Below are 27,453 nucleotides of genomic sequence, written 5' to 3'. Positions count from 1 at the left end.
TACTGGAAATTTCTTACCTAGGGAGAGTGAATCACCTAAGTTTTTTTTGCACAGCTCGAATATTATCATGCTTCTTAGATTCTAAAGGTGTTTGCATGAATTGTTGATTCGGCAAAACTGTAATTCATGCGCCATGCTAATGAAGATTTGAGACTTCGTTTGTATCGGAGGTTTTCTATCGATATTCATGGTAAATGGAACTAGTTTTGCACCTTTTGAATGCACTAACGCTTAGTGAAACGCGCTAATGCTGCCATACCGTCTTGCTGGGTGAAAGGCAGACTCTTTATTACGTCATCACTGGTAATATGATGAGTTGAACCAAGACTTTGTTACATCACTTCGTAACTATGCCAGCGTAGAAAATAAACTTTTTAAGCGCGTTTAGTTCAAGCTCACACGCGGTAAGAAGGTAGTCGAAGATTAAAAAGAAATTTGAAGAAAACACTTTCTCAAACAGAGAAGCCTCAAAATATTGATTTTATCTTAAACATAAAGGTAGGACATTTTTAACTTATTTACTCAAGGTACTGCTCTTCTATGTACAAGAATAGACTTTTTTACAGATATACAGTATGCACACTGAAAGTCAAAGCCGTCTTTCATTTAAATGTTAAAGAAATAAGATGTCAGTATTGAACTATTCAGGTTAACCTAATCATTTTCTGTGGGGTTTCAAGATGGATGCCAAGGAGGGGAACAACCTCCGAGTGAAAGCTGTGGAGGGTAAGGCGAGACAATCAGAAGATTGCTTGGTAAGTTGAAAAAGGATGCGTCTCCACGATCAGCTCTTTAATTACTGGATAAGATTAGTTTCTTATGGGGCAAATCTGTCTCTCATTGTTTCCAATATCCACTACTGCCACATAAATGTACAAAAAATGGAAAGAAACCCAGAAAATCATTCATATTCAAACTAGGAATTTTGTTTGACACTTTAGACAAAGAGAGGAGGAGTCGAAATGAGTCAAAAGCAGACTGCTGACCCCCGCCTGGATGTCAAAACCTCAACAGCCATTTCTGAGGGGCCAAAAAGAAAACAGCGGTTTGAGAAGGATGATGGTGATCTGTCCAGAGATGTGGACAGACTCATTGCTGAAATAGAGGAGATGTTCAGCGACTCGTCCAGTCAAACCCATCCTGGCCGAGACAAACAGGCGGAGCAGACAGAGCCCCTTATGTCCTGCGAGGACAGTGGCAAGGAGCCCTGGTCAGACGCTGGACCACCGTCTCGCGTACGCCTACCCAGACCAAAGGCGTCATATGGCAGGAGGATGAAGAGCAGAGGTACAGAGGTGAGGAAGGGCGTTGGGGTCCAAACCACCATTGAGACCCGTCATCACAGGGGCACTTGAAGACCAGCAAGGGCAAAAAACATTAGGAAAAATTCTGGCTTTGGCAACTTAATAAACTGGATGTACAGTATTGTGTTTAAGAGATACATATTGAGATATTATACATGGTAGTTCTGGTTTTTATTTGTAGACAATTTTTAACTTTTTAGGTAAAACAAGGAGTCATACCTTCTGAAAAGGAGACTGTTGAACTCCTCTCTGAGATCCTGACCCCACAAACAGTTTCTGAGGGGCCAAAAAGAAGAAAACATTGTGGGAATGACAATGTCTCCAGAGATGTGGACAGACCCTTTGCTGAAATAGAGATGTTCAGCGACTCCTCCAATGAAACCCATCCTGGCCGAGACAAACAGGCGGAGCAGACAGAGCCCCTCAGGTCCTGCGAGGACAGTGGCAAGGAGCCCTGGTCTGACGCAGGACCACCGTCTCGCGTACGCCTACCCAGACCAAAGGCGTCATATGGCAGGAGGATGAAGAGCAGAGGTACAGAGGTGAGGAAGGGCGTTGGGGTCCAAACCACCAGTGAGATCCGTCATCACAGGGGCACTTTAACACCAGCAAGGAAAAAGTTTTGTTTTCAATACATTAAGAAAAGTTTTGGCTTTGCCTGTGTAATAAATTGTATATACATTATTATGTTTGTAATATATGTTGATACATACTGTATATATTGTGATTCTGTCTTGTATGTGCCTAAGTATTTTATTTAACTCCTTAGATAAAGGAAGGTGGCGTCACCGACTTCTTCCCTGAGATCCTGACCCAAAGAGCAGTTTCTGAAGGGCCAAAAAGAAGACAGCATATTAGGAAAGACGATGTTTCCAGAGACAGGGACAGACTTATGGCCAAAATAGATGAGATGCTTAAGGTATCCCCCTGTGAAACCCCTCCTGGCCGTGACATCCTTCCATTTTTATCCGAAAGACCACTGTCGGAAGATCCACATCAGATCAGAGTCCGTGGCCTTGCCAAGAAGACCCAGACTGACCTGTCACTGGTGGAGGAGTTTAAACAGGATGCTTTAAGCACAGTAAAGGGAGAACACCCCAGAATACCTTTCGACAGCAACAATTCCCAGACTGCCAAAGAGACCTGCGTTGCTGAGGAGCTTGGCGAGATGTCAGAACAGCCAGCTCCTCCAGTGCTCTCCTTGACAGAGCCCGTGAAGGCGACAGTGATGGAGGCTTCAATGAACAGCTGCCCAGGACACCCGCTGCCTCGTATACGTCAGCCCAGACCAAAGGCCTCATATGGCAGAAGGATCACGAATGGGGCCATAGAGGTGAGGAAGGGTTCGGGGTTCCAGGTCGCCCGTAAGATCGCTCATGTGTGGCAGGAGCCCTTTACCACCAGCGAAGAAAGTCCCACCAAGTGCAACTCTGGTAATTTTCCACCCCAGAGTGAAGGCTCCTTAATAAGACCACATCATCCTCGGTGTTTGAAACTGCAAATGGAGGAGAAGATCCCGGCATTGGAGAGCTTCCCTAAGGAGGCTTGGGCAGGAGGAAAGAAAAGAGAGAAAAAGACAAAAAAACAAACCCATCTCATATCTGTCCAAGCTGAAGAAGACATGCAGTTGGACAAGGAGACCAGCAACCATGACATCTCATCTTTTACATCTGAGTTCCCACCAGATAACAGGGAGAAGGAAGACAATGAAATTCATGTCCCTCCAAAACCCACAACGATCAGTACAGAACCAGAGGACACTTTACAAACTGAAAGCATCAGTGCCCGACCGGGACAAATAGAAGCCATGGTTGGACAACTTAAAGTTTTGGCAACAGAAAAGGAAGTCGAACAGGAAAAGGCTAGTAGTGTCTGGAAGAAGCTCCTTAGGAAAACCGGTGCCAGGAAGATGAAAGAAAGTCCAAAGAAACTCAACAGAGACTCAGAGAGTGCCACACCATCTTCATTTAAAACACAACAGAAGGATAATGAGGTAAAAACAAAGTAGAAATGTTATGTGATATTTGTTTTCTGTGTTGTTTCTTCCAGTTGTGGTTAGTTTTTCTAGAAGCTGTAAATGGGAATGGGAGGTAACTATGTAACTAAGTATACTGTACCTGACAAATCTCATGCCCACAATGCCTGCTGGGATAGCCAAGCAGTGTGACATCACCTGTGTAAAGACAGGGAAGTCAAAGATGGCCAAGTGTGTAAGTCAACACTGAAATTATGTTTAAAATACCTTCTGTTTCAGAGCTCAACTCAAGAACAGCCTTCATGCAATCAAGAGAGACTTACTACAGAGAGAGTAGAGGGAAGCTGTACCTCCTGCTTTGCTTTTCTTAAGCTTTTTAGGAGGAAGAGAAGGTGAAGGGACTGCAATCAGACTGGCAGTAGCATAGCCCCTGCAACATTCTTTCACTTCAATGATTACTGAAACAACAGGGCTGGACGTGTACAATACGTTAACAGAAAATAACAGAGCCTTCATTTTTTGTAAATACACAGAGACTTAATAAATTCTTTAATTGTTAACATAAAGTTGTTTGTGTGCATTTTAATCCGTGGTTCACAAAGTTTCTGGCTGAAGTTAGATCCGCAAGTGGTTGCAGCGTTTGTTAAAGGAAAATTAAAAATCCTTTTCCATCCTTACATCTATCTCAGAAAAGTAGCCAAGTAAAGCAACGTCGTTGTGTCCCTGTTGTATCTCCTAATTCCAAGCAAAAACATGGAAAACTGTCGTTAGATAAAATACTGTACATCGTGTAAGCTTGTGGAGCAGTCAGATATCAAGTATTAAATAATACAAATTTCATACAATGAACTTCACAATGATAAAAACACTGATTAAGATTAAGCACTAATAGCTACGAAATAGGTTGATCCTTCTTACTTCTCCCCTCTAGCGGTGGGAGGGAGTCGGGGGGACATTGAGGTGTTTTATGAGCCGAAGACGTTTTTGAAAGGAACTGAAGTCACGTTGTATTAGGAGAAACACTTGTAAACCAGCTCTCCCAGAGTGTCTTAACTGTCAACTGATGCGCGTCCTAAATCCTTACATACATACTTATAATGTTTAATTGTATAGAGAGTTCCTCCGTGCTTCTGATATCTTTTCAGTCTCGCCACCCTATACTGTACATCACCCATAATGGCAACGAGAACCAACAGGACACAGGTCGGATACTGTGCAATTATTCAGTCAGAACCGGAACAAAATATGGAAATAGCTACAACGCAGTGAGCTTTATACCATTTATTCGAATTAAAGAGCGATTTCAAATAAAACATTATACAAATATTCATTAATATATTTCACATTGTTGTCCAGCTGTTCTAAATGCGTCCGCGCCGCTGAGCACTTTTCCCAGAGAGTCTCCGCTTGCTCGCGCAGGGAGGAAACACGACATTTTATTTTTTACCCCAACATTTGGATTAAAACCCTTTTAAATATACAGAATACAGGGCTGAAAAAAAACGGAGGTCAGCAACTACTGTACAATTGCGACGGGCAATGACGACTAATGACAGGAACAGTGTGAGTGTGCTGAGCCTGTACTGAAGGAGAACACAGCCCCCTCCTGGAGGAGTTTTACAATGACAACACACGACCGTTAGCTCCGCACAATTCCGGGGTCGAACCCAATTCAGAATTGCATACTGTAGGAAACTTGTCAATTAGCAAGACAAGCTAGTGATACTGGTGTCTTTAACTATACTGTTACAGGAAATTTCTTACCTAGGGAGAGTGAATCACCTAAGTTTTTTTTGCACAGCTCGAATATTATCATGCTTTTTAGATTCTAAAGGTGTTTGCATGAATTGTTGATTCGGCAAAACTGTAATTCATGCGCCATGCTAATGAAGATTTGAGACTTCATTTGTATCGGAGGTTTTCTATCGATATTCATGGTAAATGGAACTAGTTTTGCACCTTTTGAATGCACTAACGCTTAGTGAAACGCGCTAATGCTGCCATACCGTCTTGCTGGGTGAAAGGCAGACTCTTTATTACGTCATCACTGGTAATATGATGAGTTGAACCAAGACTTTGTTACATCACTTCGTAACTATGCCAGCGTAGAAAATAAACTTTTTAAGCGCGTTTAGTTCAAGCTCACACGCGGTAAGAAGGTAGTCGAAGATTAAAAAGAAATTTGAAGAAAACACTTTCTCAAACAGAGAAGCCTCAAAATATTGATTTTATCTTAAACATAAAGGTAGGACATTTTTAACTTATTTACTCAAGGTACTGCTCTTCTATGTACAAGAATAGACTTTTTTACAGATATACAGTATGCACACTGAAAGTCAAAGCCGTCTTTCATTTAAATGTTAAAGAAATAAGATGTCAGTATTGAACTATTCAGGTTAACCTAATCATTTTCTGTGGGGTTTCAAGATGGATGCCAAGGAGGGGAACAACCTCCGAGTGAAAGCTGTGGAGGGTAAGGCGAGACAATCAGAAGATTGCTTGGTAAGTTGAAAAAGGATGCGTCTCCACGATCAGCTCTTTAATTACTGGATAAGATTAGTTTCTTATGGGGCAAATGTGTCTCACATTGTTTCCAATATCCACTACTGCCACATAAATGTACAAAAAATGGAAAGAAACCCAGAAAATCGTTCATATTCAAACTAGGAATTTTGTTTGACACTTTAGACAAAGAAAGGAGGAGTCGAAATGAGTCAAAAGCAGACTGCTGACCCCCGCCTGGATGTCAAAACCTCAACAGCCATTTCTGAGGGGCCAAAAAGAAAACAGCGGTTTGAGAAGGATGATGGTGATCTGTCCAGAGATGTGGACAGACTCATTGCTGAAATAGAGGAGATGTTCAGCGACTCGTCCAGTCAAACCCATCCTGGCCGAGACAAACAGGCGGAGCAGACAGAGCCCCTCATGTCCTGCGAGGACAGTGGCAAGGAGCCCTGGTCAGACGCAGGACCACCGTCTCGCGTACGCCTACCCAGACCAAAGGCGTCATATGGCAGGAGGATGAAGAGCAGAGGTACAGAGGTGAGGAAGGGCGTTGGGGTCCAAACCACCAGTGAGACCCGTCATCACAGGGGCACTTGAAGACCAGCAAGGGCAAAAAACATTAGGAAAAATTCTGGCTTTGGCAACTTAATAAACTGGATGTACAGTATTGTGTTTAACAGATACATATTGAGATATTATACACGGTAGTTCTGGTTTTTATTTGTAGACAATTTTTAACTTTTTAGGTAAAACAAGGAGTCATACCTTCTGAAAAGGAGACTGTTGAACTCCTCTCTGAGATCCTGACCCCACAAACAGTTTCTGAGGGGCCAAAAAGAAGAAAACATTGTGGGAATGACAATGTCTCCAGAGATGTGGACAGACACTTTCCAATGAAACCCATCCTGGCCGAGACAAACAGGCGGAGCAGACAGAGCCCCTCAGGTCCTGCGAGGACAGCGGCAAGGAGCCCTGGTCTGACGCAGGACCACCGTCTCGCGTACGTCTACCCAGACCAAAGGCGTCATATGGCAGGAGGATGGAGAGCAGAGGTACAGAGGTGAGGAAGGGCGTTGGGGTCCAAACCACCAGTGAGATCCGTCATCACAGGGGCACTTTAACACCAGCAAGGAAAAAGTTCTGTTTTAAATACATTAAGAAAAGTTTTGGCTTTGCCTGTGTAATAAATTGTATATACATTATTATGTTTGTAATATATGTTGATACATACTGTATATACTGTATTGTGATTCTGTCTTTTACTGTATGTGCCTAAGTATTTTATTTAACTCCTTAGATAAAGGAAGGTGGCGTCACCGACTTCTTCCCTGAGATCCTGACCCAAAGAGCAGTTTCTGAAGGGCCAAAAAGAAGACAACATATTAGGAAAGACGATGTTTCCAGAGATGGGGACAGACTTATGGCCAAAATAGATGAGCTGCTTAAGGTATCCCCCTGTGAAACCCCTCCTGGCCGTGACATCCTTCCATTTTTATCCGAAAGACCACTGTCGGAAGATCCACATCAGATCAGAGTCCGTGGCCTTGCCAAGAAGACCCAGACTGACCTGTCACTGGTGGAGGAGTTTAAACAGGATGCGTTAAGCACAGTAAAGGGAGAACACCCCAGAATACCTTTCGACAGCAACAATTCCCAGACTGCCAAAGAGACCTGCGTTGCTGAGGAGCTTGGCGAGATGTCAGAACAGCCAGCTCCTCCAGTGCTCTCCTTGACAGAGCCCGTGAAGGCGACAGTGATGGAGGCTTCAATGAACAGCTGCCCAGGACACCCGCTGCCTCGTATACGTCAGCCCAGACCAAAGGCCTCATATGGCAGAAGGATCACGAATGGGGCCATAGAGGTGAGGAAGGGTTCGGGGTTCCAGGTCGCCCGTAAGATCGCTCATGTGTGGCAGGAGCCCTTTACCACCAGCGAAGAAAGTCCCACCAAGTGCAACTCTGGTAATTTTCCACCCCAGAGTGAAGGCTCCTTAATAAGACCACATCATCCTCGGTGTTTGAAACTGCAAATGGAGGAGAAGATCCCGGCATTGGAGAGCTTCCCTAAGGAGGCTTGGGCAGGAGGAAAGAAAAGAGAGAAAAAGACAAAAAAACAAACCCGTCTCATATCTGTCCAAGCTGAAGAAGACATGCAGTTGGACAAGGAGACCAGCAACCATGACATCTCATCTTTTACATCTGAGTTCCCACCAGATAACGGGGAGAAGGAAGACAATGAAATTCATGTCCCTCCAAAACCCACAACGATCAGTACAGAACCAGAGGACACTTTACAAACTGAAAGCATCAGTGCCCGACCGGGACAAATAGAAGCCATGGTTGGACAACTTAAAGTTTTGGCAACAGAAAAGGAAGTCGAACAGGAAAAGGCTAGTAGTGTCTGGAAGAAGCTCCTTAGGAAAACCAGTGCCAGGAAGATGAAAGAAAGTCCAAAGAAACTCAACAGAGACTCAGAGAGTGCCACACCATCTTCATTTAAAACACAACAGAAGGATAATGAGGTAAAAACAAAGTAGAAATGTTATGTGATATTTGTTTTCTGTGTTGTTTCTTCCAGTTGTGGTTAGTTTTTCTAGAAGCTGTAAATGGGAATGGGAGGTAACTATGTAACTAAGTATACTGTACCTGACAAATCTCATGCCCACAATGCCTGCTGGGATAGCCAAGCAGTGTGACATCACCTGTGTAAAGACAGGGAAGTCAAAGATGGCCAAGTGTGTAAGTCAACACTGAAATTATGTTTAAAATACCTTCTGTTTCAGAGCTCAACTCAAGAACAGCCTTCATGCAATCAAGAGAGACTTACTACAGAGAGAGTAGAGGGAAGCTGTACCTCCTGCTTTGCTTTTCTTAAGCTTTTTAGGAGGAAGAGAAGGTGAAGGGATTGCAATCAGACTGGCAGTAGCATAGCCCCTGCAACATTCTTTCACTTCAATGATTACTGAAACAACAGGGCTGGACGTGTACAATACGTTAACAGAAAATAACAGAGCCTTCATTTTTTGTAAATACACAGAGACTTAATAAATTCTTTAATTGTTAACATAAAGTTGTTTGTGTGCATTTTAATCCGTGGTTCACAAAGTTTCTGGCTGAAGTTAGATCCGCAAGTGGTTGCAGCGTTTGTTAAAGGAAAATTAAAAATCCTTTTCCATCCTTACATCTATCTCAGAAAAGTAGCCAAGTAAAACAACGTCGTTGTGTCCCTGTTGTATCTCCTAATTCCAAGCAAAAAAATGGAAAACTGTCGTTAGATAAAATACTGTCCATCGTGTAAGCTTGTGGAGCAGTCAGATATCAAGTATTAAATAATACAAATTTCATACAATGAACTTCACAATGATAAAAACACTGATTAAGATTAAGCACTAATAGCTACGAAATAGGTTGATCCTTCTTACTTCTCCCCTCTAGCGGTGGGAGGGAGTCGGGGGGACATTGAGGTGTTTTATGAGCCGAAGACGTTTTTGAAAGAAACTGAAGTCACGTTGTATTAGGAGAAACACTTGTAAACCAGCTCTCCCAGAGTGTCTTAACTGTCAACTGATGCGCGTCCTAAATCCTTACATACATACTTATAATGTTTAATTGTATAGAGAGTTCCTCCGTGCTTCTGATATCTTTTCAGTCTCGCCACCCTATACTGTACATCACCCATAATGGCAACGAGAACCAACAGGACACAGGTCGGATACTGTGCAATTATTCAGTCAGAACCGGAACAAAATATGGAAATAGCTACAACGCAGTGAGCTTTATACCATTTATTCGAATTAAAGAGCGATTTCAAATAAAACATTATACAAATATTCATTAATATATTTCACATTGTTGTCCAGCTGTTCTAAATCCGTCCGCGCCGCTGAGCACTTTTCCCAGAGAGTCTCCGCTTGCTCGCGCAGGGAGGAAACACGACATTTTATTTTTTACCCCAACATTTGGATTAAAACCCTTTTAAATATACAGAATACAGGGCTGAAAAAAAACGGAGGTCAGCAACTACTGTACAATTGCGACGGGCAATGACGACTAATGACAGGAACAGTGTGAGTGTGCTGAGCCTGTACTGAAGGAGAACACAGCCCCCTCCTGGAGGAGTTTTACAATGACAACACACGACCGTTAGCTCCGCACAATTCCGGGGTCGAACCCAATTCAGAATTGCATACTGTAGGAAACTTGTCAATTAGCAAGACAAGCTAGTGATACTGGTGTCTTTAACTATACTGTTACAGGAAATTTCTTACCTAGGGAGAGTGAATCACCTAAGTTTTTTTTGCACAGCTCGAATATTATCATGCTTTTTAGATTCTAAAGGTGTTTGCATGAATTGTTGATTCGGCAAAACTGTAATTCATGCGCCATGCTAATGAAGATTTGAGACTTCATTTGTATCGGAGGTTTTCTATCGATATTCATGGTAAATGGAACTAGTTTTGCACCTTTTGAATGCACTAACGCTTAGTGAAACGCGCTAATGCTGCCATACCGTCTTGCTGGGTGAAAGGCAGACTCTTTATTACGTCATCACTGGTAATATGATGAGTTGAACCAAGACTTTGTTACATCACTTCGTAACTATGCCAGCGTAGAAAATAAACTTTTTAAGCGCGTTTAGTTCAAGCTCACACGCGGTAAGAAGGTAGTCGAAGATTAAAAAGAAATTTGAAGAAAACACTTTCTCAAACAGAGAAGCCTCAAAATATTGATTTTATCTTAAACATAAAGGTAGGACATTTTTAACTTATTTACTCAAGGTACTGCTCTTCTATGTACAAGAATAGACTTTTTTACAGATATACAGTATGCACACTGAAAGTCAAAGCCGTCTTTCATTTAAATGTTAAAGAAATAAGATGTCAGTATTGAACTATTCAGGTTAACCTAATCATTTTCTGTGGGGTTTCAAGATGGATGCCAAGGAGGGGAACAACCTCCGAGTGAAAGCTGTGGAGGGTAAGGCGAGACAATCAGAAGATTGCTTGGTAAGTTGAAAAAGGATGCGTCTCCACGATCAGCTCTTTAATTACTGGATAAGATTAGTTTCTTCTGGGGCAAATGTGTCTCACATTGTTTCCAATATCCACTACTGCCACATAAATGTACAAAAAATGGAAAGAAACCCAGAAAATCGTTCATATTCAAACTAGGAATTTTGTTTGACACTTTAGACAAAGAAAGGAGGAGTCGAAATGAGTCAAAAGCAGACTGCTGACCCCCGCCTGGATGTCAAAACCTCAACAGCCATTTCTGAGGGGCCAAAAAGAAAACAGCGGTTTGAGAAGGATGATGGTGATCTGTCCAGAGATGTGGACAGACTCATTGCTGAAATAGAGGAGATGTTCAGCGACTCGTCCAGTCAAACCCATCCTGGCCGAGACAAACAGGCGGAGCAGACAGAGCCCCTCATGTCCTGCGAGGATAGTGGCAAGGAGCCCTGGTCAGACGCAGGACCACCGTCTCGCGTACGCCTACCCAGACCAAAGGCGTCATATGGCAGGAGGATGAAGAGCAGAGGTACAGAGGTGAGGAAGGGCGTTGGGGTCCAAACCACCAGTGAGACCCGTCATCACAGGGGCACTTGAAGACCAGCAAGGGCAAAAAACATTAGGAAAATTCTGGCTTTGGCAACTTAATAAACTGGATGTACAGTATTGTGTTTAACAGATACATATTGAGATATTATACACGGTAGTTCTGGTTTTTATTTGTAGACAATTTTTAACTTTTTAGGTAAAACAAGGAGTCATACCTTCTGAAAAGGAGACTGTTGAACTCCTCTCTGAGATCCTGACCCCACAAACAGTTTCTGAGGGGCCAAAAAGAAGAAAACATTGTGGGAATGACAATGTCTCCAGAGATGTGGACAGACACTTTGCTGAAATAGAGATGTTCAGCGACTCCTCCAATGAAACCCATCCTGGCCGAGACAAACAGGCGGAGCAGACAGAGCCCCTCAGGTCCTGCGAGGACAGCGGCAAGGAGCCCTGGTCTGACGCAGGACCACCGTCTCGCGTACGTCTACCCAGACCAAAGGCGTCATATGGCAGGAGGATGGAGAGCAGAGGTACAGAGGTGAGGAAGGGCGTTAAGGGTCCAAACCACCAGTGAGATCCGTCATCACAGGGGCACTTTAACACCAGCAAGGAAAAAGTTTTGTTTTAAATACATTAAGAAAAGTTTTGGCTTTGCCTGTGTAATAAATTGTATATACATTATTATGTTTGTAATATATGTTGATACATACTGTATATACTGTATTGTGATTCTGTCTTTTACTGTATGTGCCTAAGTATTTTATTTAACTCCTTAGATAAAGGAAGGTGGCGTCACCGACTTCTTCCCTGAGATCCTGACCCAAAGAGCAGTTTCTGAAGGGCCAAAAAGAAGACAACATATTAGGAAAGACGATGTTTCCAGAGATGGGGACAGACTTATGGCCAAAATAGATGAGCTGCTTAAGGTATCCCCCTGTGAAACCCCTCCTGGCCGTGACATCCTTCCATTTTTATCCGAAAGACCACTGTCGGAAGATCCACATCAGATCAGAGTCCGTGGCCTTGCCAAGAAGACCCAGACTGACCTGTCACTGGTGGAGGAGTTTAAACAGGATGCGTTAAGCACAGTAAAGGGAGAACACCCCAGAATACCTTTCGACAGCAACAATTCCCAGACTGCCAAAGAGACCTGCGTTGCTGAGGAGCTTGGCGAGATGTCAGAACAGCCAGCTCCTCCAGTGCTCTCCTTGACAGAGCCCGTGAAGGCGACAGTGATGGAGGCTTCAATGAACAGCTGCCCAGGACACCCGCTGCCTCGTATACGTCAGCCCAGACCAAAGGCCTCATATGGCAGAAGGATCACGAATGGGGCCATAGAGGTGAGGAAGGGTTCGGGGTTCCAGGTCGCCCGTAAGATCGCTCATGTGTGGCAGGAGCCCTTTACCACCAGCGAAGAAAGTCCCACCAAGTGCAACTCTGGTAATTTTCCACCCCAGAGTGAAGGCTCCTTAATAAGACCACATCATCCTCGGTGTTTGAAACTGCAAATGGAGGAGAAGATCCCGGCATTGGAGAGCTTCCCTAAGGAGGCTTGGGCAGGAGGAAAGAAAAGAGAGAAAAAGACAAAAAAACAAACCCGTCTCATATCTGTCCAAGCTGAAGAAGACATGCAGTTGGACAAGGAGACCAGCAACCATGACATCTCATCTTTTACATCTGAGTTCCCACCAGATAACGGGGAGAAGGAAGACAATGAAATTCATGTCCCTCCAAAACCCACAACGATCAGTACAGAACCAGAGGACACTTTACAAACTGAAAGCATCAGTGCCCGACCGGGACAAATAGAAGCCATGGTTGGACAACTTAAAGTTTTGGCAACAGAAAAGGAAGTCGAACAGGAAAAGGCTAGTAGTGTCTGGAAGAAGCTCCTTAGGAAAACCAGTGCCAGGAAGATGAAAGAAAGTCCAAAGAAACTCAACAGAGACTCAGAGAGTGCCACACCATCTTCATTTAAAACACAACAGAAGGATAATGAGGTAAAAACAAAGTAGAAATGTTATGTGATATTTGTTTTCTGTGTTGTTTCTTCCAGTTGTGGTTAGTTTTTCTAGAAGCTGTAAATGGGAATGGGAGGTAACTATGTAACTAAGTATACTGTACCTGACAAATCTCATGCCCACAATGCCTGCTGGGATAGCCAAGCAGTGTGACATCACGTGTGTAAAGACAGGGAAGTCAAAGATGGCCAAGTGTGTAAGTCAACACTGAAATTATGTTTAAAATACCTTCTGTTTCAGAGCTCAACTCAAGAACAGCCTTCATGCAATCAAGAGAGACTTACTACAGAGAGAGTAGAGGGAAGCTGTACCTCCTGCTTTGCTTTTCTTAAGCTTTTTAGGAGGAAGAGAAGGTGAAGGGACTGCAATCAGACTGGCAGTAGCATAGCCCCTGCAACATTCTTTCACTTCAATGATTACTGAAACAACAGGGCTGGACGTGTACAATACGTCAACAGAAAATAACAGAGCCTTCATTTTTTGTAAATACACAGAGACTTAATAAATTCTTTAATTGTTAACATAAAGTTGTTTGTGTGCATTTTAATCCGTGGTTCACAAAGTTTCTGGCTGAAGTTAGATCCGCAAGTGGTTGCAGCGTTTGTTAAAGGAAAATTAAAAATCCTTTTCCATCCTTACATCTATCTCAGAAAAGTAGCCAAGTAAAACAACGTCGTTGTGTCCCTGTTGTATCTCCTAATTCCAAGCAAAAAAATGGAAAACTGTCGTTAGATAAAATACTGTACATCGTGTAAGCTTGTGGAGCAGTCAGATATCAAGTATTAAATAATACAAATTTCATACAATGAACTTCACAATGATAAAAACACTGATTAAGATTAAGCACTAATAGCTACGAAATAGGTTGATCCTTCTTACTTCTCCCCTCTAGCGGTGGGAGGGAGTCGGGGGGACATTGAGGTGTTTTATGAGCCGAAGACGTTTTTGAAAGGAACTGAAGTCACGTTGTATTAGGAGAAACACTTGTAAACCAGCTCTCCCAGAGTGTCTTAACTGTCAACTGATGCGCGTCCTAAATCCTTACATACATACTTATAATGTTTAATTGTATAGAGAGTTCCTCCGTGCTTCTGATATCTTTTCAGTCTCGCCACCCTATACTGTACATCACCCATAATGGCAACGAGAACCAACAGGACACAGGTCGGATACTGTGCAATTATTCAGTCAGAACCGGAACAAAATATGGAAATAGCTACAACGCAGTGAGCTTTATACCATTTATTCGAATTAAAGAGCGATTTCAAATAAAACATTATACAAATATTCATTAATATATTTCACATTGTTGTCCAGCTGTTCTAAATCCGTCCGCGCCGCTGAGCACTTTTCCCAGAGAGTCTCCGCTTGCTCGCGCAGGGAGGAAACACGACATTTTATTTTTTACCCCAACATTTGGATTAAAACCCTTTTAAATATACAGAATACAGGGCTGAAAAAAAACGGAGGTCAGCAACTACTGTACAATTGCGACGGGCAATGACGACTAATGACAGGAACAGTGTGAGTGTGCTGAGCCTGTACTGAAGGAGAACACAGCCCCCTCCTGGAGGAGTTTTACAATGACAACACACGACCGTTAGCTCCGCACAATTCCGGGGTCGAACCCAATTCAGAATTGCATACTGTAGGAAACTTGTCAATTAGCAAGACAAGCTAGTGATACTGGTGTCTTTAACTATACTGTTACAGGAAATTTCTTACCTAGGGAGAGTGAATCACCTAAGTTTTTTTTGCACAGCTCGAATATTATCATGCTTTTTAGATTCTAAAGGTGTTTGCATGAATTGTTGATTCGGCAAAACTGTAATTCATGCGCCATGCTAATGAAGATTTGAGACTTCATTTGTATCGGAGGTTTTCTATCGATATTCATGGTAAATGGAACTAGTTTTGCACCTTTTGAATGCACTAACGCTTAGTGAAACGCGCTAATGCTGCCATACCGTCTTGCTGGGTGAAAGGCAGACTCTTTATTACGTCATCACTGGTAATATGATGAGTTGAACCAAGACTTTGTTACATCACTTCGTAACTATGCCAGCGTAGAAAATAAACTTTTTAAGCGCGTTTAGTTCAAGCTCACACGCGGTAAGAAGGTAGTCGAAGATTAAAAAGAAATTTGAAGAAAACACTTTCTCAAACAGAGAAGCCTCAAAATATTGATTTTATCTTAAACATAAAGGTAGGACATTTTTAACTTATTTACTCAAGGTACTGCTCTTCTATGTACAAGAATAGACTTTTTTACAGATATACAGTATGCACACTGAAAGTCAAAGCCGTCTTTCATTTAAATGTTAAAGAAATAAGATGTCAGTATTGAACTATTCAGGTTAACCTAATCATTTTCTGTGGGGTTTCAAGATGGATGCCAAGGAGGGGAACAACCTCCGAGTGAAAGCTGTGGAGGGTAAGGCGAGACAATCAGAAGATTGCTTGGTAAGTTGAAAAAGGATGCGTCTCCACGATCAGCTCTTTAATTACTGGATAAGATTAGTTTCTTCTGGGGCAAATGTGTCTCACATTGTTTCCAATATCCACTACTGCCACATAAATGTACAAAAAATGGAAAGAAACCCAGAAAATCGTTCATATTCAAACTAGGAATTTTGTTTGACACTTTAGACAAAGAAAGGAGGAGTCGAAATGAGTCAAAAGCAGACTGCTGACCCCCGCCTGGATGTCAAAACCTCAACAGCCATTTCTGAGGGGCCAAAAAGAAAACAGCGGTTTGAGAAGGATGATGGTGATCTGTCCAGAGATGTGGACAGACTCATTGCTGAAATAGAGGAGATGTTCAGCGACTCGTCCAGTCAAACCCATCCTGGCCGAGACAAACAGGCGGAGCAGACAGAGTGTTTAAAATACCTTCTGTTTCAGAGCTCAACTCAAGAACAGCCTTCATGCAATCAAGAGAGACTTACTACAGAGAGAGTAGAGGGAAGCTGTACCTCCTGCTTTGCTTTTCTTAAGCTTTTTAGGAGGAAGAGAAGGTGAAGGGATTGCAATCAGACTGGCAGTAGCATAGCCCCTGCAACATTCTTTCACTTCAATGATTACTGAAACAACAGGGCTGGACGTGTACAATACGTTAACAGAAAATAACAGAGCCTTCATTTTTTGTAAATACACAGAGACTTAATAAATTCTTTAATTGTTAACATAAAGTTGTTTGTGTGCATTTTAATCCGTGGTTCACAAAGTTTCTGGCTGAAGTTAGATCCGCAAGTGGTTGCAGCGTTTGTTAAAGGAAAATTAAAAATCCTTTTCCATCCTTACATCTATCTCAGAAAAGTAGCCAAGTAAAACAACGTCGTTGTGTCCCTGTTGTATCTCCTAATTCCAAGCAAAAAAATGGAAAACTGTCGTTAGATAAAATACTGTCCATCGTGTAAGCTTGTGGAGCAGTCAGATATCAAGTATTAAATAATACAAATTTCATACAATGAACTTCACAATGATAAAAACACTGATTAAGATTAAGCACTAATAGCTACGAAATAGGTTGATCCTTCTTACTTCTCCCCTCTAGCGGTGGGAGGGAGTCGGGGGGACATTGAGGTGTTTTATGAGCCGAAGACGTTTTTGAAAGAAACTGAAGTCACGTTGTATTAGGAGAAACACTTGTAAACCAGCTCTCCCAGAGTGTCTTAACTGTCAACTGATGCGCGTCCTAAATCCTTACATACATACTTATAATGTTTAATTGTATAGAGAGTTCCTCCGTGCTTCTGATATCTTTTCAGTCTCGCCACCCTATACTGTACATCACCCATAATGGCAACGAGAACCAACAGGACACAGGTCGGATACTGTGCAATTATTCAGTCAGAACCGGAACAAAATATGGAAATAGCTACAACGCAGTGAGCTTTATACCATTTATTCGAATTAAAGAGCGATTTCAAATAAAACATTATACAAATATTCATTAATATATTTCACATTGTTGTCCAGCTGTTCTAAATCCGTCCGCGCCGCTGAGCACTTTTCCCAGAGAGTCTCCGCTTGCTCGCGCAGGGAGGAAACACGACATTTTATTTTTTACCCCAACATTTGGATTAAAACCCTTTTAAATATACAGAATACAGGGCTGAAAAAAAACGGAGGTCAGCAACTACTGTACAATTGCGACGGGCAATGACGACTAATGACAGGAACAGTGTGAGTGTGCTGAGCCTGTACTGAAGGAGAACACAGCCCCCTCCTGGAGGAGTTTTACAATGACAACACACGACCGTTAGCTCCGCACAATTCCGGGGTCGAACCCAATTCAGAATTGCATACTGTAGGAAACTTGTCAATTAGCAAGACAAGCTAGTGATACTGGTGTCTTTAACTATACTGTTACAGGAAATTTCTTACCTAGGGAGAGTGAATCACCTAAGTTTTTTTTGCACAGCTCGAATATTATCATGCTTTTTAGATTCTAAAGGTGTTTGCATGAATTGTTGATTCGGCAAAACTGTAATTCATGCGCCATGCTAATGAAGATTTGAGACTTCATTTGTATCGGAGGTTTTCTATCGATATTCATGGTAAATGGAACTAGTTTTGCACCTTTTGAATGCACTAACGCTTAGTGAAACGCGCTAATGCTGCCATACCGTCTTGCTGGGTGAAAGGCAGACTCTTTATTACGTCATCACTGGTAATATGATGAGTTGAACCAAGACTTTGTTACATCACTTCGTAACTATGCCAGCGTAGAAAATAAACTTTTTAAGCGCGTTTAGTTCAAGCTCACACGCGGTAAGAAGGTAGTCGAAGATTAAAAAGAAATTTGAAGAAAACACTTTCTCAAACAGAGAAGCCTCAAAATATTGATTTTATCTTAAACATAAAGGTAGGACATTTTTAACTTATTTACTCAAGGTACTGCTCTTCTATGTACAAGAATAGACTTTTTTACAGATATACAGTATGCACACTGAAAGTCAAAGCCGTCTTTCATTTAAATGTTAAAGAAATAAGATGTCAGTATTGAACTATTCAGGTTAACCTAATCATTTTCTGTGGGGTTTCAAGATGGATGCCAAGGAGGGGAACAACCTCCGAGTGAAAGCTGTGGAGGGTAAGGCGAGACAATCAGAAGATTGCTTGGTAAGTTGAAAAAGGATGCGTCTCCACGATCAGCTCTTTAATTACTGGATAAGATTAGTTTCTTCTGGGGCAAATGTGTCTCACATTGTTTCCAATATCCACTACTGCCACATAAATGTACAAAAAATGGAAAGAAACCCAGAAAATCGTTCATATTCAAACTAGGAATTTTGTTTGACACTTTAGACAAAGAAAGGAGGAGTCGAAATGAGTCAAAAGCAGACTGCTGACCCCCGCCTGGATGTCAAAACCTCAACAGCCATTTCTGAGGGGCCAAAAAGAAAACAGCGGTTTGAGAAGGATGATGGTGATCTGTCCAGAGATGTGGACAGACTCATTGCTGAAATAGAGGAGATGTTCAGCGACTCGTCCAGTCAAACCCATCCTGGCCGAGACAAACAGGCGGAGCAGACAGAGCCCCTCATGTCCTGCGAGGATAGTGGCAAGGAGCCCTGGTCAGACGCAGGACCACCGTCTCGCGTACGCCTACCCAGACCAAAGGCGTCATATGGCAGGAGGATGAAGAGCAGAGGTACAGAGGTGAGGAAGGGCGTTGGGGTCCAAACCACCAGTGAGACCCGTCATCACAGGGGCACTTGAAGACCAGCAAGGGCAAAAAACATTAGGAAAATTCTGGCTTTGGCAACTTAATAAACTGGATGTACAGTATTGTGTTTAACAGATACATATTGAGATATTATACACGGTAGTTCTGGTTTTTATTTGTAGACAATTTTTAACTTTTTAGGTAAAACAAGGAGTCATACCTTCTGAAAAGGAGACTGTTGAACTCCTCTCTGAGATCCTGACCCCACAAACAGTTTCTGAGGGGCCAAAAAGAAGAAAACATTGTGGGAATGACAATGTCTCCAGAGATGTGGACAGACACTTTGCTGAAATAGAGATGTTCAGCGACTCCTCCAATGAAACCCATCCTGGCCGAGACAAACAGGCGGAGCAGACAGAGCCCCTCAGGTCCTGCGAGGACAGCGGCAAGGAGCCCTGGTCTGACGCAGGACCACCGTCTCGCGTACGTCTACCCAGACCAAAGGCGTCATATGGCAGGAGGATGGAGAGCAGAGGTACAGAGGTGAGGAAGGGCGTTAAGGGTCCAAACCACCAGTGAGATCCGTCATCACAGGGGCACTTTAACACCAGCAAGGAAAAAGTTTTGTTTTAAATACATTAAGAAAAGTTTTGGCTTTGCCTGTGTAATAAATTGTATATACATTATTATGTTTGTAATATATGTTGATACATACTGTATATACTGTATTGTGATTCTGTCTTTTACTGTATGTGCCTAAGTATTTTATTTAACTCCTTAGATAAAGGAAGGTGGCGTCACCGACTTCTTCCCTGAGATCCTGACCCAAAGAGCAGTTTCTGAAGGGCCAAAAAGAAGACAACATATTAGGAAAGACGATGTTTCCAGAGATGGGGACAGACTTATGGCCAAAATAGATGAGCTGCTTAAGGTATCCCCCTGTGAAACCCCTCCTGGCCGTGACATCCTTCCATTTTTATCCGAAAGACCACTGTCGGAAGATCCACATCAGATCAGAGTCCGTGGCCTTGCCAAGAAGACCCAGACTGACCTGTCACTGGTGGAGGAGTTTAAACAGGATGCGTTAAGCACAGTAAAGGGAGAACACCCCAGAATACCTTTCGACAGCAACAATTCCCAGACTGCCAAAGAGACCTGCGTTGCTGAGGAGCTTGGCGAGATGTCAGAACAGCCAGCTCCTCCAGTGCTCTCCTTGACAGAGCCCGTGAAGGCGACAGTGATGGAGGCTTCAATGAACAGCTGCCCAGGACACCCGCTGCCTCGTATACGTCAGCCCAGACCAAAGGCCTCATATGGCAGAAGGATCACGAATGGGGCCATAGAGGTGAGGAAGGGTTCGGGGTTCCAGGTCGCCCGTAAGATCGCTCATGTGTGGCAGGAGCCCTTTACCACCAGCGAAGAAAGTCCCACCAAGTGCAACTCTGGTAATTTTCCACCCCAGAGTGAAGGCTCCTTAATAAGACCACATCATCCTCGGTGTTTGAAACTGCAAATGGAGGAGAAGATCCCGGCATTGGAGAGCTTCCCTAAGGAGGCTTGGGCAGGAGGAAAGAAAAGAGAGAAAAAGACAAAAAAACAAACCCGTCTCATATCTGTCCAAGCTGAAGAAGACATGCAGTTGGACAAGGAGACCAGCAACCATGACATCTCATCTTTTACATCTGAGTTCCCACCAGATAACGGGGAGAAGGAAGACAATGAAATTCATGTCCCTCCAAAACCCACAACGATCAGTACAGAACCAGAGGACACTTTACAAACTGAAAGCATCAGTGCCCGACCGGGACAAATAGAAGCCATGGTTGGACAACTTAAAGTTTTGGCAACAGAAAAGGAAGTCGAACAGGAAAAGGCTAGTAGTGTCTGGAAGAAGCTCCTTAGGAAAACCAGTGCCAGGAAGATGAAAGAAAGTCCAAAGAAACTCAACAGAGACTCAGAGAGTGCCACACCATCTTCATTTAAAACACAACAGAAGGATAATGAGGTAAAAACAAAGTAGAAATGTTATGTGATATTTGTTTTCTGTGTTGTTTCTTCCAGTTGTGGTTAGTTTTTCTAGAAGCTGTAAATGGGAATGGGAGGTAACTATGTAACTAAGTATACTGTACCTGACAAATCTCATGCCCACAATGCCTGCTGGGATAGCCAAGCAGTGTGACATCACGTGTGTAAAGACAGGGAAGTCAAAGATGGCCAAGTGTGTAAGTCAACACTGAAATTATGTTTAAAATACCTTCTGTTTCAGAGCTCAACTCAAGAACAGCCTTCATGCAATCAAGAGAGACTTACTACAGAGAGAGTAGAGGGAAGCTGTACCTCCTGCTTTGCTTTTCTTAAGCTTTTTAGGAGGAAGAGAAGGTGAAGGGACTGCAATCAGACTGGCAGTAGCATAGCCCCTGCAACATTCTTTCACTTCAATGATTACTGAAACAACAGGGCTGGACGTGTACAATACGTCAACAGAAAATAACAGAGCCTTCATTTTTTGTAAATACACAGAGACTTAATAAATTCTTTAATTGTTAACATAAAGTTGTTTGTGTGCATTTTAATCCGTGGTTCACAAAGTTTCTGGCTGAAGTTAGATCCGCAAGTGGTTGCAGCGTTTGTTAAAGGAAAATTAAAAATCCTTTTCCATCCTTACATCTATCTCAGAAAAGTAGCCAAGTAAAACAACGTCGTTGTGTCCCTGTTGTATCTCCTAATTCCAAGCAAAAAAATGGAAAACTGTCGTTAGATAAAATACTGTACATCGTGTAAGCTTGTGGAGCAGTCAGATATCAAGTATTAAATAATACAAATTTCATACAATGAACTTCACAATGATAAAAACACTGATTAAGATTAAGCACTAATAGCTACGAAATAGGTTGATCCTTCTTACTTCTCCCCTCTAGCGGTGGGAGGGAGTCGGGGGGACATTGAGGTGTTTTATGAGCCGAAGACGTTTTTGAAAGGAACTGAAGTCACGTTGTATTAGGAGAAACACTTGTAAACCAGCTCTCCCAGAGTGTCTTAACTGTCAACTGATGCGCGTCCTAAATCCTTACATACATACTTATAATGTTTAATTGTATAGAGAGTTCCTCCGTGCTTCTGATATCTTTTCAGTCTCGCCACCCTATACTGTACATCACCCATAATGGCAACGAGAACCAACAGGACACAGGTCGGATACTGTGCAATTATTCAGTCAGAACCGGAACAAAATATGGAAATAGCTACAACGCAGTGAGCTTTATACCATTTATTCGAATTAAAGAGCGATTTCAAATAAAACATTATACAAATATTCATTAATATATTTCACATTGTTGTCCAGCTGTTCTAAATCCGTCCGCGCCGCTGAGCACTTTTCCCAGAGAGTCTCCGCTTGCTCGCGCAGGGAGGAAACACGACATTTTATTTTTTACCCCAACATTTGGATTAAAACCCTTTTAAATATACAGAATACAGGGCTGAAAAAAAACGGAGGTCAGCAACTACTGTACAATTGCGACGGGCAATGACGACTAATGACAGGAACAGTGTGAGTGTGCTGAGCCTGTACTGAAGGAGAACACAGCCCCCTCCTGGAGGAGTTTTACAATGACAACACACGACCGTTAGCTCCGCACAATTCCGGGGTCGAACCCAATTCAGAATTGCATACTGTAGGAAACTTGTCAATTAGCAAGACAAGCTAGTGATACTGGTGTCTTTAACTATACTGTTACAGGAAATTTCTTACCTAGGGAGAGTGAATCACCTAAGTTTTTTTTGCACAGCTCGAATATTATCATGCTTTTTAGATTCTAAAGGTGTTTGCATGAATTGTTGATTCGGCAAAACTGTAATTCATGCGCCATGCTAATGAAGATTTGAGACTTCATTTGTATCGGAGGTTTTCTATCGATATTCATGGTAAATGGAACTAGTTTTGCACCTTTTGAATGCACTAACGCTTAGTGAAACGCGCTAATGCTGCCATACCGTCTTGCTGGGTGAAAGGCAGACTCTTTATTACGTCATCACTGGTAATATGATGAGTTGAACCAAGACTTTGTTACATCACTTCGTAACTATGCCAGCGTAGAAAATAAACTTTTTAAGCGCGTTTAGTTCAAGCTCACACGCGGTAAGAAGGTAGTCGAAGATTAAAAAGAAATTTGAAGAAAACACTTTCTCAAACAGAGAAGCCTCAAAATATTGATTTTATCTTAAACATAAAGGTAGGACATTTTTAACTTATTTACTCAAGGTACTGCTCTTCTATGTACAAGAATAGACTTTTTTACAGATATACAGTATGCACACTGAAAGTCAAAGCCGTCTTTCATTTAAATGTTAAAGAAATAAGATGTCAGTATTGAACTATTCAGGTTAACCTAATCATTTTCTGTGGGGTTTCAAGATGGATGCCAAGGAGGGGAACAACCTCCGAGTGAAAGCTGTGGAGGGTAAGGCGAGACAATCAGAAGATTGCTTGGTAAGTTGAAAAAGGATGCGTCTCCACGATCAGCTCTTTAATTACTGGATAAGATTAGTTTCTTCTGGGGCAAATGTGTCTCACATTGTTTCCAATATCCACTACTGCCACATAAATGTACAAAAAATGGAAAGAAACCCAGAAAATCGTTCATATTCAAACTAGGAATTTTGTTTGACACTTTAGACAAAGAAAGGAGGAGTCGAAATGAGTCAAAAGCAGACTGCTGACCCCCGCCTGGATGTCAAAACCTCAACAGCCATTTCTGAGGGGCCAAAAAGAAAACAGCGGTTTGAGAAGGATGATGGTGATCTGTCCAGAGATGTGGACAGACTCATTGCTGAAATAGAGGAGATGTTCAGCGACTCGTCCAGTCAAACCCATCCTGGCCGAGACAAACAGGCGGAGCAGACAGAGCCCCTCATGTCCTGCGAGGACAGTGGCAAGGAGCCCTGGTCAGACGCAGGACCACCGTCTCGCGTACGCCTACCCAGACCAAAGGCGTCATATGGCAGGAGGATGAAGAGCAGAGGTACAGAGGTGAGGAAGGGCATTGGGGTCCAAACCACCAGTGAGACCCGTCATCACAGGGGCACTTGAAGACCAGCAAGGGCAAAAAACATTAGGAAAAATTCTGGCTTTGGCAACTTAATAAACTGGATGTACAGTATTGTGTTTAACAGATACATATTGAGATATTATACACGGTAGTTCTGGTTTTTATTTGTAGACAATTTTTAACTTTTTAGGTAAAACAAGGAGTCATACCTTCTGAAAAGGAGACTGTTGAACTCCTCTCTGAGATCCTGACCCCACAAACAGTTTCTGAGGGGCCAAAAAGAAGAAAACATTGTGGGAATGACAATGTCTCCAGAGATGTGGACAGACACTTTGCTGAAATAGAGATGTTCAGCGACTCCTCCAATGAAACCCATCCTGGCCGAGACAAACAGGCGGAGCAGACAGAGCCCCTCAGGTCCTGCGAGGACAGCGGCAAGGAGCCCTGGTCTGACGCAGGACCACCGTCTCGCGTACGTCTACCCAGACCAAAGGCGTCATATGGCAGGAGGATGGAGAGCAGAGGTACAGAGGTGAGGAAGGGCGTTGGGGTCCAAACCACCAGTGAGATCCGTCATCACAGGGGCACTTTAACACCAGCAAGGAAAAAGTTTTGTTTTAAATACATTAAGAAAAGTTTTGGCTTTGCCTGTGTAATAAATTGTATATACATTATTATGTTTGTAATATATGTTGATACATACTGTATATACTGTATTGTGATTCTGTCTTTTACTGTATGTGCCTAAGTATTTTATTTAACTCCTTAGATAAAGGAAGGTGGCGTCACCGACTTCTTCCCTGAGATCCTGACCCAAAGAGCAGTTTCTGAAGGGCCAAAAAGAAGACAACATATTAGGAAAGACGATGTTTCCAGAGATGGGGACAGACTTATGGCCAAAATAGATGAGCTGCTTAAGGTATCCCCCTGTGAAACCCCTCCTGGCCGTGACATCCTTCCATTTTTATCCGAAAGACCACTGTCGGAAGATCCACATCAGATCAGAGTCCGTGGCCTTGCCAAGAAGACCCAGACTGACCTGTCACTGGTGGAGGAGTTTAAACAGGATGCGTTAAGCACAGTAAAGGGAGAACACCCCAGAATACCTTTCGACAGCAACAATTCCCAGACTGCCAAAGAGACCTGCGTTGCTGAGGAGCTTGGCGAGATGTCAGAACAGCCAGCTCCTCCAGTGCTCTCCTTGACAGAGCCCGTGAAGGCGACAGTGATGGAGGCTTCAATGAACAGCTGCCCAGGACACCCGCTGCCTCGTATACGTCAGCCCAGACCAAAGGCCTCATATGGCAGAAGGATCACGAATGGGGCCATAGAGGTGAGGAAGGGTTCGGGGTTCCAGGTCGCCCGTAAGATCGCTCATGTGTGGCAGGAGCCCTTTACCACCAGCGAAGAAAGTCCCACCAAGTGCAACTCTGGTAATTTTCCACCCCAGAGTGAAGGCTCCTTAATAAGACCACATCATCCTCGGTGTTTGAAACTGCAAATGGAGGAGAAGATCCCGGCATTGGAGAGCTTCCCTAAGGAGGCTTGGGCAGGAGGAAAGAAAAGAGAGAAAAAGACAAAAAAACAAACCCGTCTCATATCTGTCCAAGCTGAAGAAGACATGCAGTTGGACAAGGAGACCAGCAACCATGACATCTCATCTTTTACATCTGAGTTCCCACCAGATAACGGGGAGAAGGAAGACAATGAAATTCATGTCCCTCCAAAACCCACAACGATCAGTACAGAACCAGAGGACACTTTACAAACTGAAAGCATCAGTGCCCGACCGGGACAAATAGAAGCCATGGTTGGACAACTTAAAGTTTTGGCAACAGAAAAGGAAGTCGAACAGGAAAAGGCTAGTAGTGTCTGGAAGAAGCTCCTTAGGAAAACCAGTGCCAGGAAGATGAAAGAAAGTCCAAAGAAACTCAACAGAGACTCAGAGAGTGCCACACCATCTTCATTTAAAACACAACAGAAGGATAATGAGGTAAAAACAAAGTAGAAATGTTATGTGATATTTGTTTTCTGTGTTGTTTCTTCCAGTTGTGGTTAGTTTTTCTAGAAGCTGTAAATGGGAATGGGAGGTAACTATGTAACTAAGTATACTGTACCTGACAAATCTCATGCCCACAATGCCTGCTGGGATAGCCAAGCAGTGTGACATCACCTGTGTAAAGACAGGGAAGTCAAAGATGGCCAAGTGTGTAAGTCAACACTGAAATTATGTTTAAAATACCTTCTGTTTCAGAGCTCAACTCAAGAACAGCCTTCATGCAATCAAGAGAGACTTACTACAGAGAGAGTAGAGGGAAGCTGTACCTCCTGCTTTGCTTTTCTTAAGCTTTTTAGGAGGAAGAGAAGGTGAAGGGATTGCAATCAGACTGGCAGTAGCATAGCCCCTGCAACATTCTTTCACTTCAATGATTACTGAAACAACAGGGCTGGACGTGTACAATACGTTAACAGAAAATAACAGAGCCTTCATTTTTTGTAAATACACAGAGACTTAATAAATTCTTTAATTGTTAACATAAAGTTGTTTGTGTGCATTTTAATCCGTGGTTCACAAAGTTTCTGGCTGAAGTTAGATCCGCAAGTGGTTGCAGCGTTTGTTAAAGGAAAATTAAAAATCCTTTTCCATCCTTACATCTATCTCAGAAAAGTAGCCAAGTAAAACAACGTCGTTGTGTCCCTGTTGTATCTCCTAATTCCAAGCAAAAAAATGGAAAACTGTCGTTAGATAAAATACTGTCCATCGTGTAAGCTTGTGGAGCAGTCAGATATCAAGTATTAAATAATACAAATTTCATACAATGAACTTCACAATGATAAAAACACTGATTAAGATTAAGCACTAATAGCTACGAAATAGGTTGATCCTTCTTACTTCTCCCCTCTAGCGGTGGGAGGGAGTCGGGGGGACATTGAGGTGTTTTATGAGCCGAAGACGTTTTTGAAAGAAACTGAAGTCACGTTGTATTAGGAGAAACACTTGTAAACCAGCTCTCCCAGAGTGTCTTAACTGTCAACTGATGCGCGTCCTAAATCCTTACATACATACTTATAATGTTTAATTGTATAGAGAGTTCCTCCGTGCTTCTGATATCTTTTCAGTCTCGCCACCCTATACTGTACATCACCCATAATGGCAACGAGAACCAACAGGACACAGGTCGGATACTGTGCAATTATTCAGTCAGAACCGGAACAAAATATGGAAATAGCTACAACGCAGTGAGCTTTATACCATTTATTCGAATTAAAGAGCGATTTCAAATAAAACATTATACAAATATTCATTAATATATTTCACATTGTTGTCCAGCTGTTCTAAATCCGTCCGCGCCGCTGAGCACTTTTCCC

The 27,453-nt window shown here is 42.7% G+C and overlaps 6 protein-coding genes across 6 annotated transcripts in view; 5 read left to right on the top strand and 1 right to left on the bottom strand.

Moving 5' to 3' along the window:
- The window catches only part of c3h5orf34 (chromosome 3 C5orf34 homolog), a 128,443-nt gene that overhangs the window by 37,856 nt on the left and 63,134 nt on the right, over nucleotides 1-27,453 (bottom strand). The gene's annotated exons all lie outside the window — the stretch shown is intronic.
- LOC148838119 (uncharacterized) lies at nucleotides 681-3,675 on the top strand. Its single transcript, XM_088910950.1, has 5 exons — nucleotides 681-755; nucleotides 942-1,295; nucleotides 1,505-1,846; nucleotides 2,080-3,297; nucleotides 3,559-3,675. The coding sequence occupies exons 1-5, from the start codon at nucleotides 681-683 to the stop codon at nucleotides 3,673-3,675; spliced, it is 2,106 nt and encodes a 701-aa protein (XP_088767076.1).
- Nucleotides 6,136-8,683, top strand: LOC148838118 (uncharacterized). The gene is made up of 3 exons (XM_088910957.1): nucleotides 6,136-6,321; nucleotides 7,088-8,305; nucleotides 8,567-8,683. The coding sequence occupies exons 1-3, from the start codon at nucleotides 6,136-6,138 to the stop codon at nucleotides 8,681-8,683; spliced, it is 1,521 nt and encodes a 506-aa protein (XP_088767083.1).
- On the top strand, nucleotides 10,715-13,719 carry LOC148838117 (uncharacterized). The gene is made up of 5 exons (XM_088910949.1): nucleotides 10,715-10,789; nucleotides 10,976-11,329; nucleotides 11,538-11,879; nucleotides 12,124-13,341; nucleotides 13,603-13,719. The coding sequence occupies exons 1-5, from the start codon at nucleotides 10,715-10,717 to the stop codon at nucleotides 13,717-13,719; spliced, it is 2,106 nt and encodes a 701-aa protein (XP_088767075.1).
- On the top strand, nucleotides 18,415-21,419 carry LOC148838116 (uncharacterized). The gene is made up of 5 exons (XM_088910948.1): nucleotides 18,415-18,489; nucleotides 18,676-19,029; nucleotides 19,238-19,579; nucleotides 19,824-21,041; nucleotides 21,303-21,419. Exons 1-5 carry the CDS (start codon nucleotides 18,415-18,417, stop codon nucleotides 21,417-21,419), a joined length of 2,106 nt encoding a protein of 701 aa, XP_088767074.1.
- On the top strand, nucleotides 23,451-26,455 carry LOC148838115 (uncharacterized). Its single transcript, XM_088910947.1, has 5 exons — nucleotides 23,451-23,525; nucleotides 23,712-24,065; nucleotides 24,275-24,616; nucleotides 24,860-26,077; nucleotides 26,339-26,455. Exons 1-5 carry the CDS (start codon nucleotides 23,451-23,453, stop codon nucleotides 26,453-26,455), a joined length of 2,106 nt encoding a protein of 701 aa, XP_088767073.1.

This window comes from Atractosteus spatula, chromosome 3 (assembly GCF_055471065.1).
Source record: "Atractosteus spatula isolate fAtrSpa1 chromosome 3, fAtrSpa1.hap1, whole genome shotgun sequence".
Classification (NCBI taxonomy): domain Eukaryota; kingdom Metazoa; phylum Chordata; class Actinopteri; order Semionotiformes; family Lepisosteidae; genus Atractosteus; species Atractosteus spatula.
The sequence above is the reverse complement of the archived record's forward strand: the minus strand, read 5'-3'. Positions and strand labels throughout refer to the sequence as shown.

Excerpts from the sequence above, each read along its gene's own strand:
- LOC148838119 (XM_088910950.1), top strand. The coding sequence starts at position 681 with ATGGATGCCAAGGAGGGGAACAACCTCCGAGTGAAAGCTGTGGAGGGT. Across the intron at positions 756-941 it reads GACAATCAGAAGATTGCTTG|ACAAAGAGAGGAGGAGTCGA; the intron begins GTAAGTTGAAAA and ends TTGACACTTTAG. Across the intron at positions 1,296-1,504 it reads TGAAGAGCAGAGGTACAGAG|GTAAAACAAGGAGTCATACC; the intron begins GTGAGGAAGGGC and ends TTAACTTTTTAG.
- LOC148838118 (XM_088910957.1), top strand. The coding sequence starts at position 6,136 with ATGTTCAGCGACTCGTCCAGTCAAACCCATCCTGGCCGAGACAAACAG. Across the intron at positions 6,322-7,087 it reads TGAAGAGCAGAGGTACAGAG|GAAGGTGGCGTCACCGACTT; the intron begins GTGAGGAAGGGC and ends CCTTAGATAAAG. Across the intron at positions 8,306-8,566 it reads CACAACAGAAGGATAATGAG|AGCTCAACTCAAGAACAGCC; the intron begins GTAAAAACAAAG and ends CTTCTGTTTCAG.
- LOC148838117 (XM_088910949.1), top strand. The coding sequence starts at position 10,715 with ATGGATGCCAAGGAGGGGAACAACCTCCGAGTGAAAGCTGTGGAGGGT. Across the intron at positions 10,790-10,975 it reads GACAATCAGAAGATTGCTTG|ACAAAGAAAGGAGGAGTCGA; the intron begins GTAAGTTGAAAA and ends TTGACACTTTAG. Across the intron at positions 11,330-11,537 it reads TGAAGAGCAGAGGTACAGAG|GTAAAACAAGGAGTCATACC; the intron begins GTGAGGAAGGGC and ends TTAACTTTTTAG.
- LOC148838116 (XM_088910948.1), top strand. The coding sequence starts at position 18,415 with ATGGATGCCAAGGAGGGGAACAACCTCCGAGTGAAAGCTGTGGAGGGT. Across the intron at positions 18,490-18,675 it reads GACAATCAGAAGATTGCTTG|ACAAAGAAAGGAGGAGTCGA; the intron begins GTAAGTTGAAAA and ends TTGACACTTTAG. Across the intron at positions 21,042-21,302 it reads CACAACAGAAGGATAATGAG|AGCTCAACTCAAGAACAGCC; the intron begins GTAAAAACAAAG and ends CTTCTGTTTCAG.
- LOC148838115 (XM_088910947.1), top strand. The coding sequence starts at position 23,451 with ATGGATGCCAAGGAGGGGAACAACCTCCGAGTGAAAGCTGTGGAGGGT. Across the intron at positions 24,066-24,274 it reads TGAAGAGCAGAGGTACAGAG|GTAAAACAAGGAGTCATACC; the intron begins GTGAGGAAGGGC and ends TTAACTTTTTAG. Across the intron at positions 24,617-24,859 it reads TGGAGAGCAGAGGTACAGAG|GAAGGTGGCGTCACCGACTT; the intron begins GTGAGGAAGGGC and ends CCTTAGATAAAG.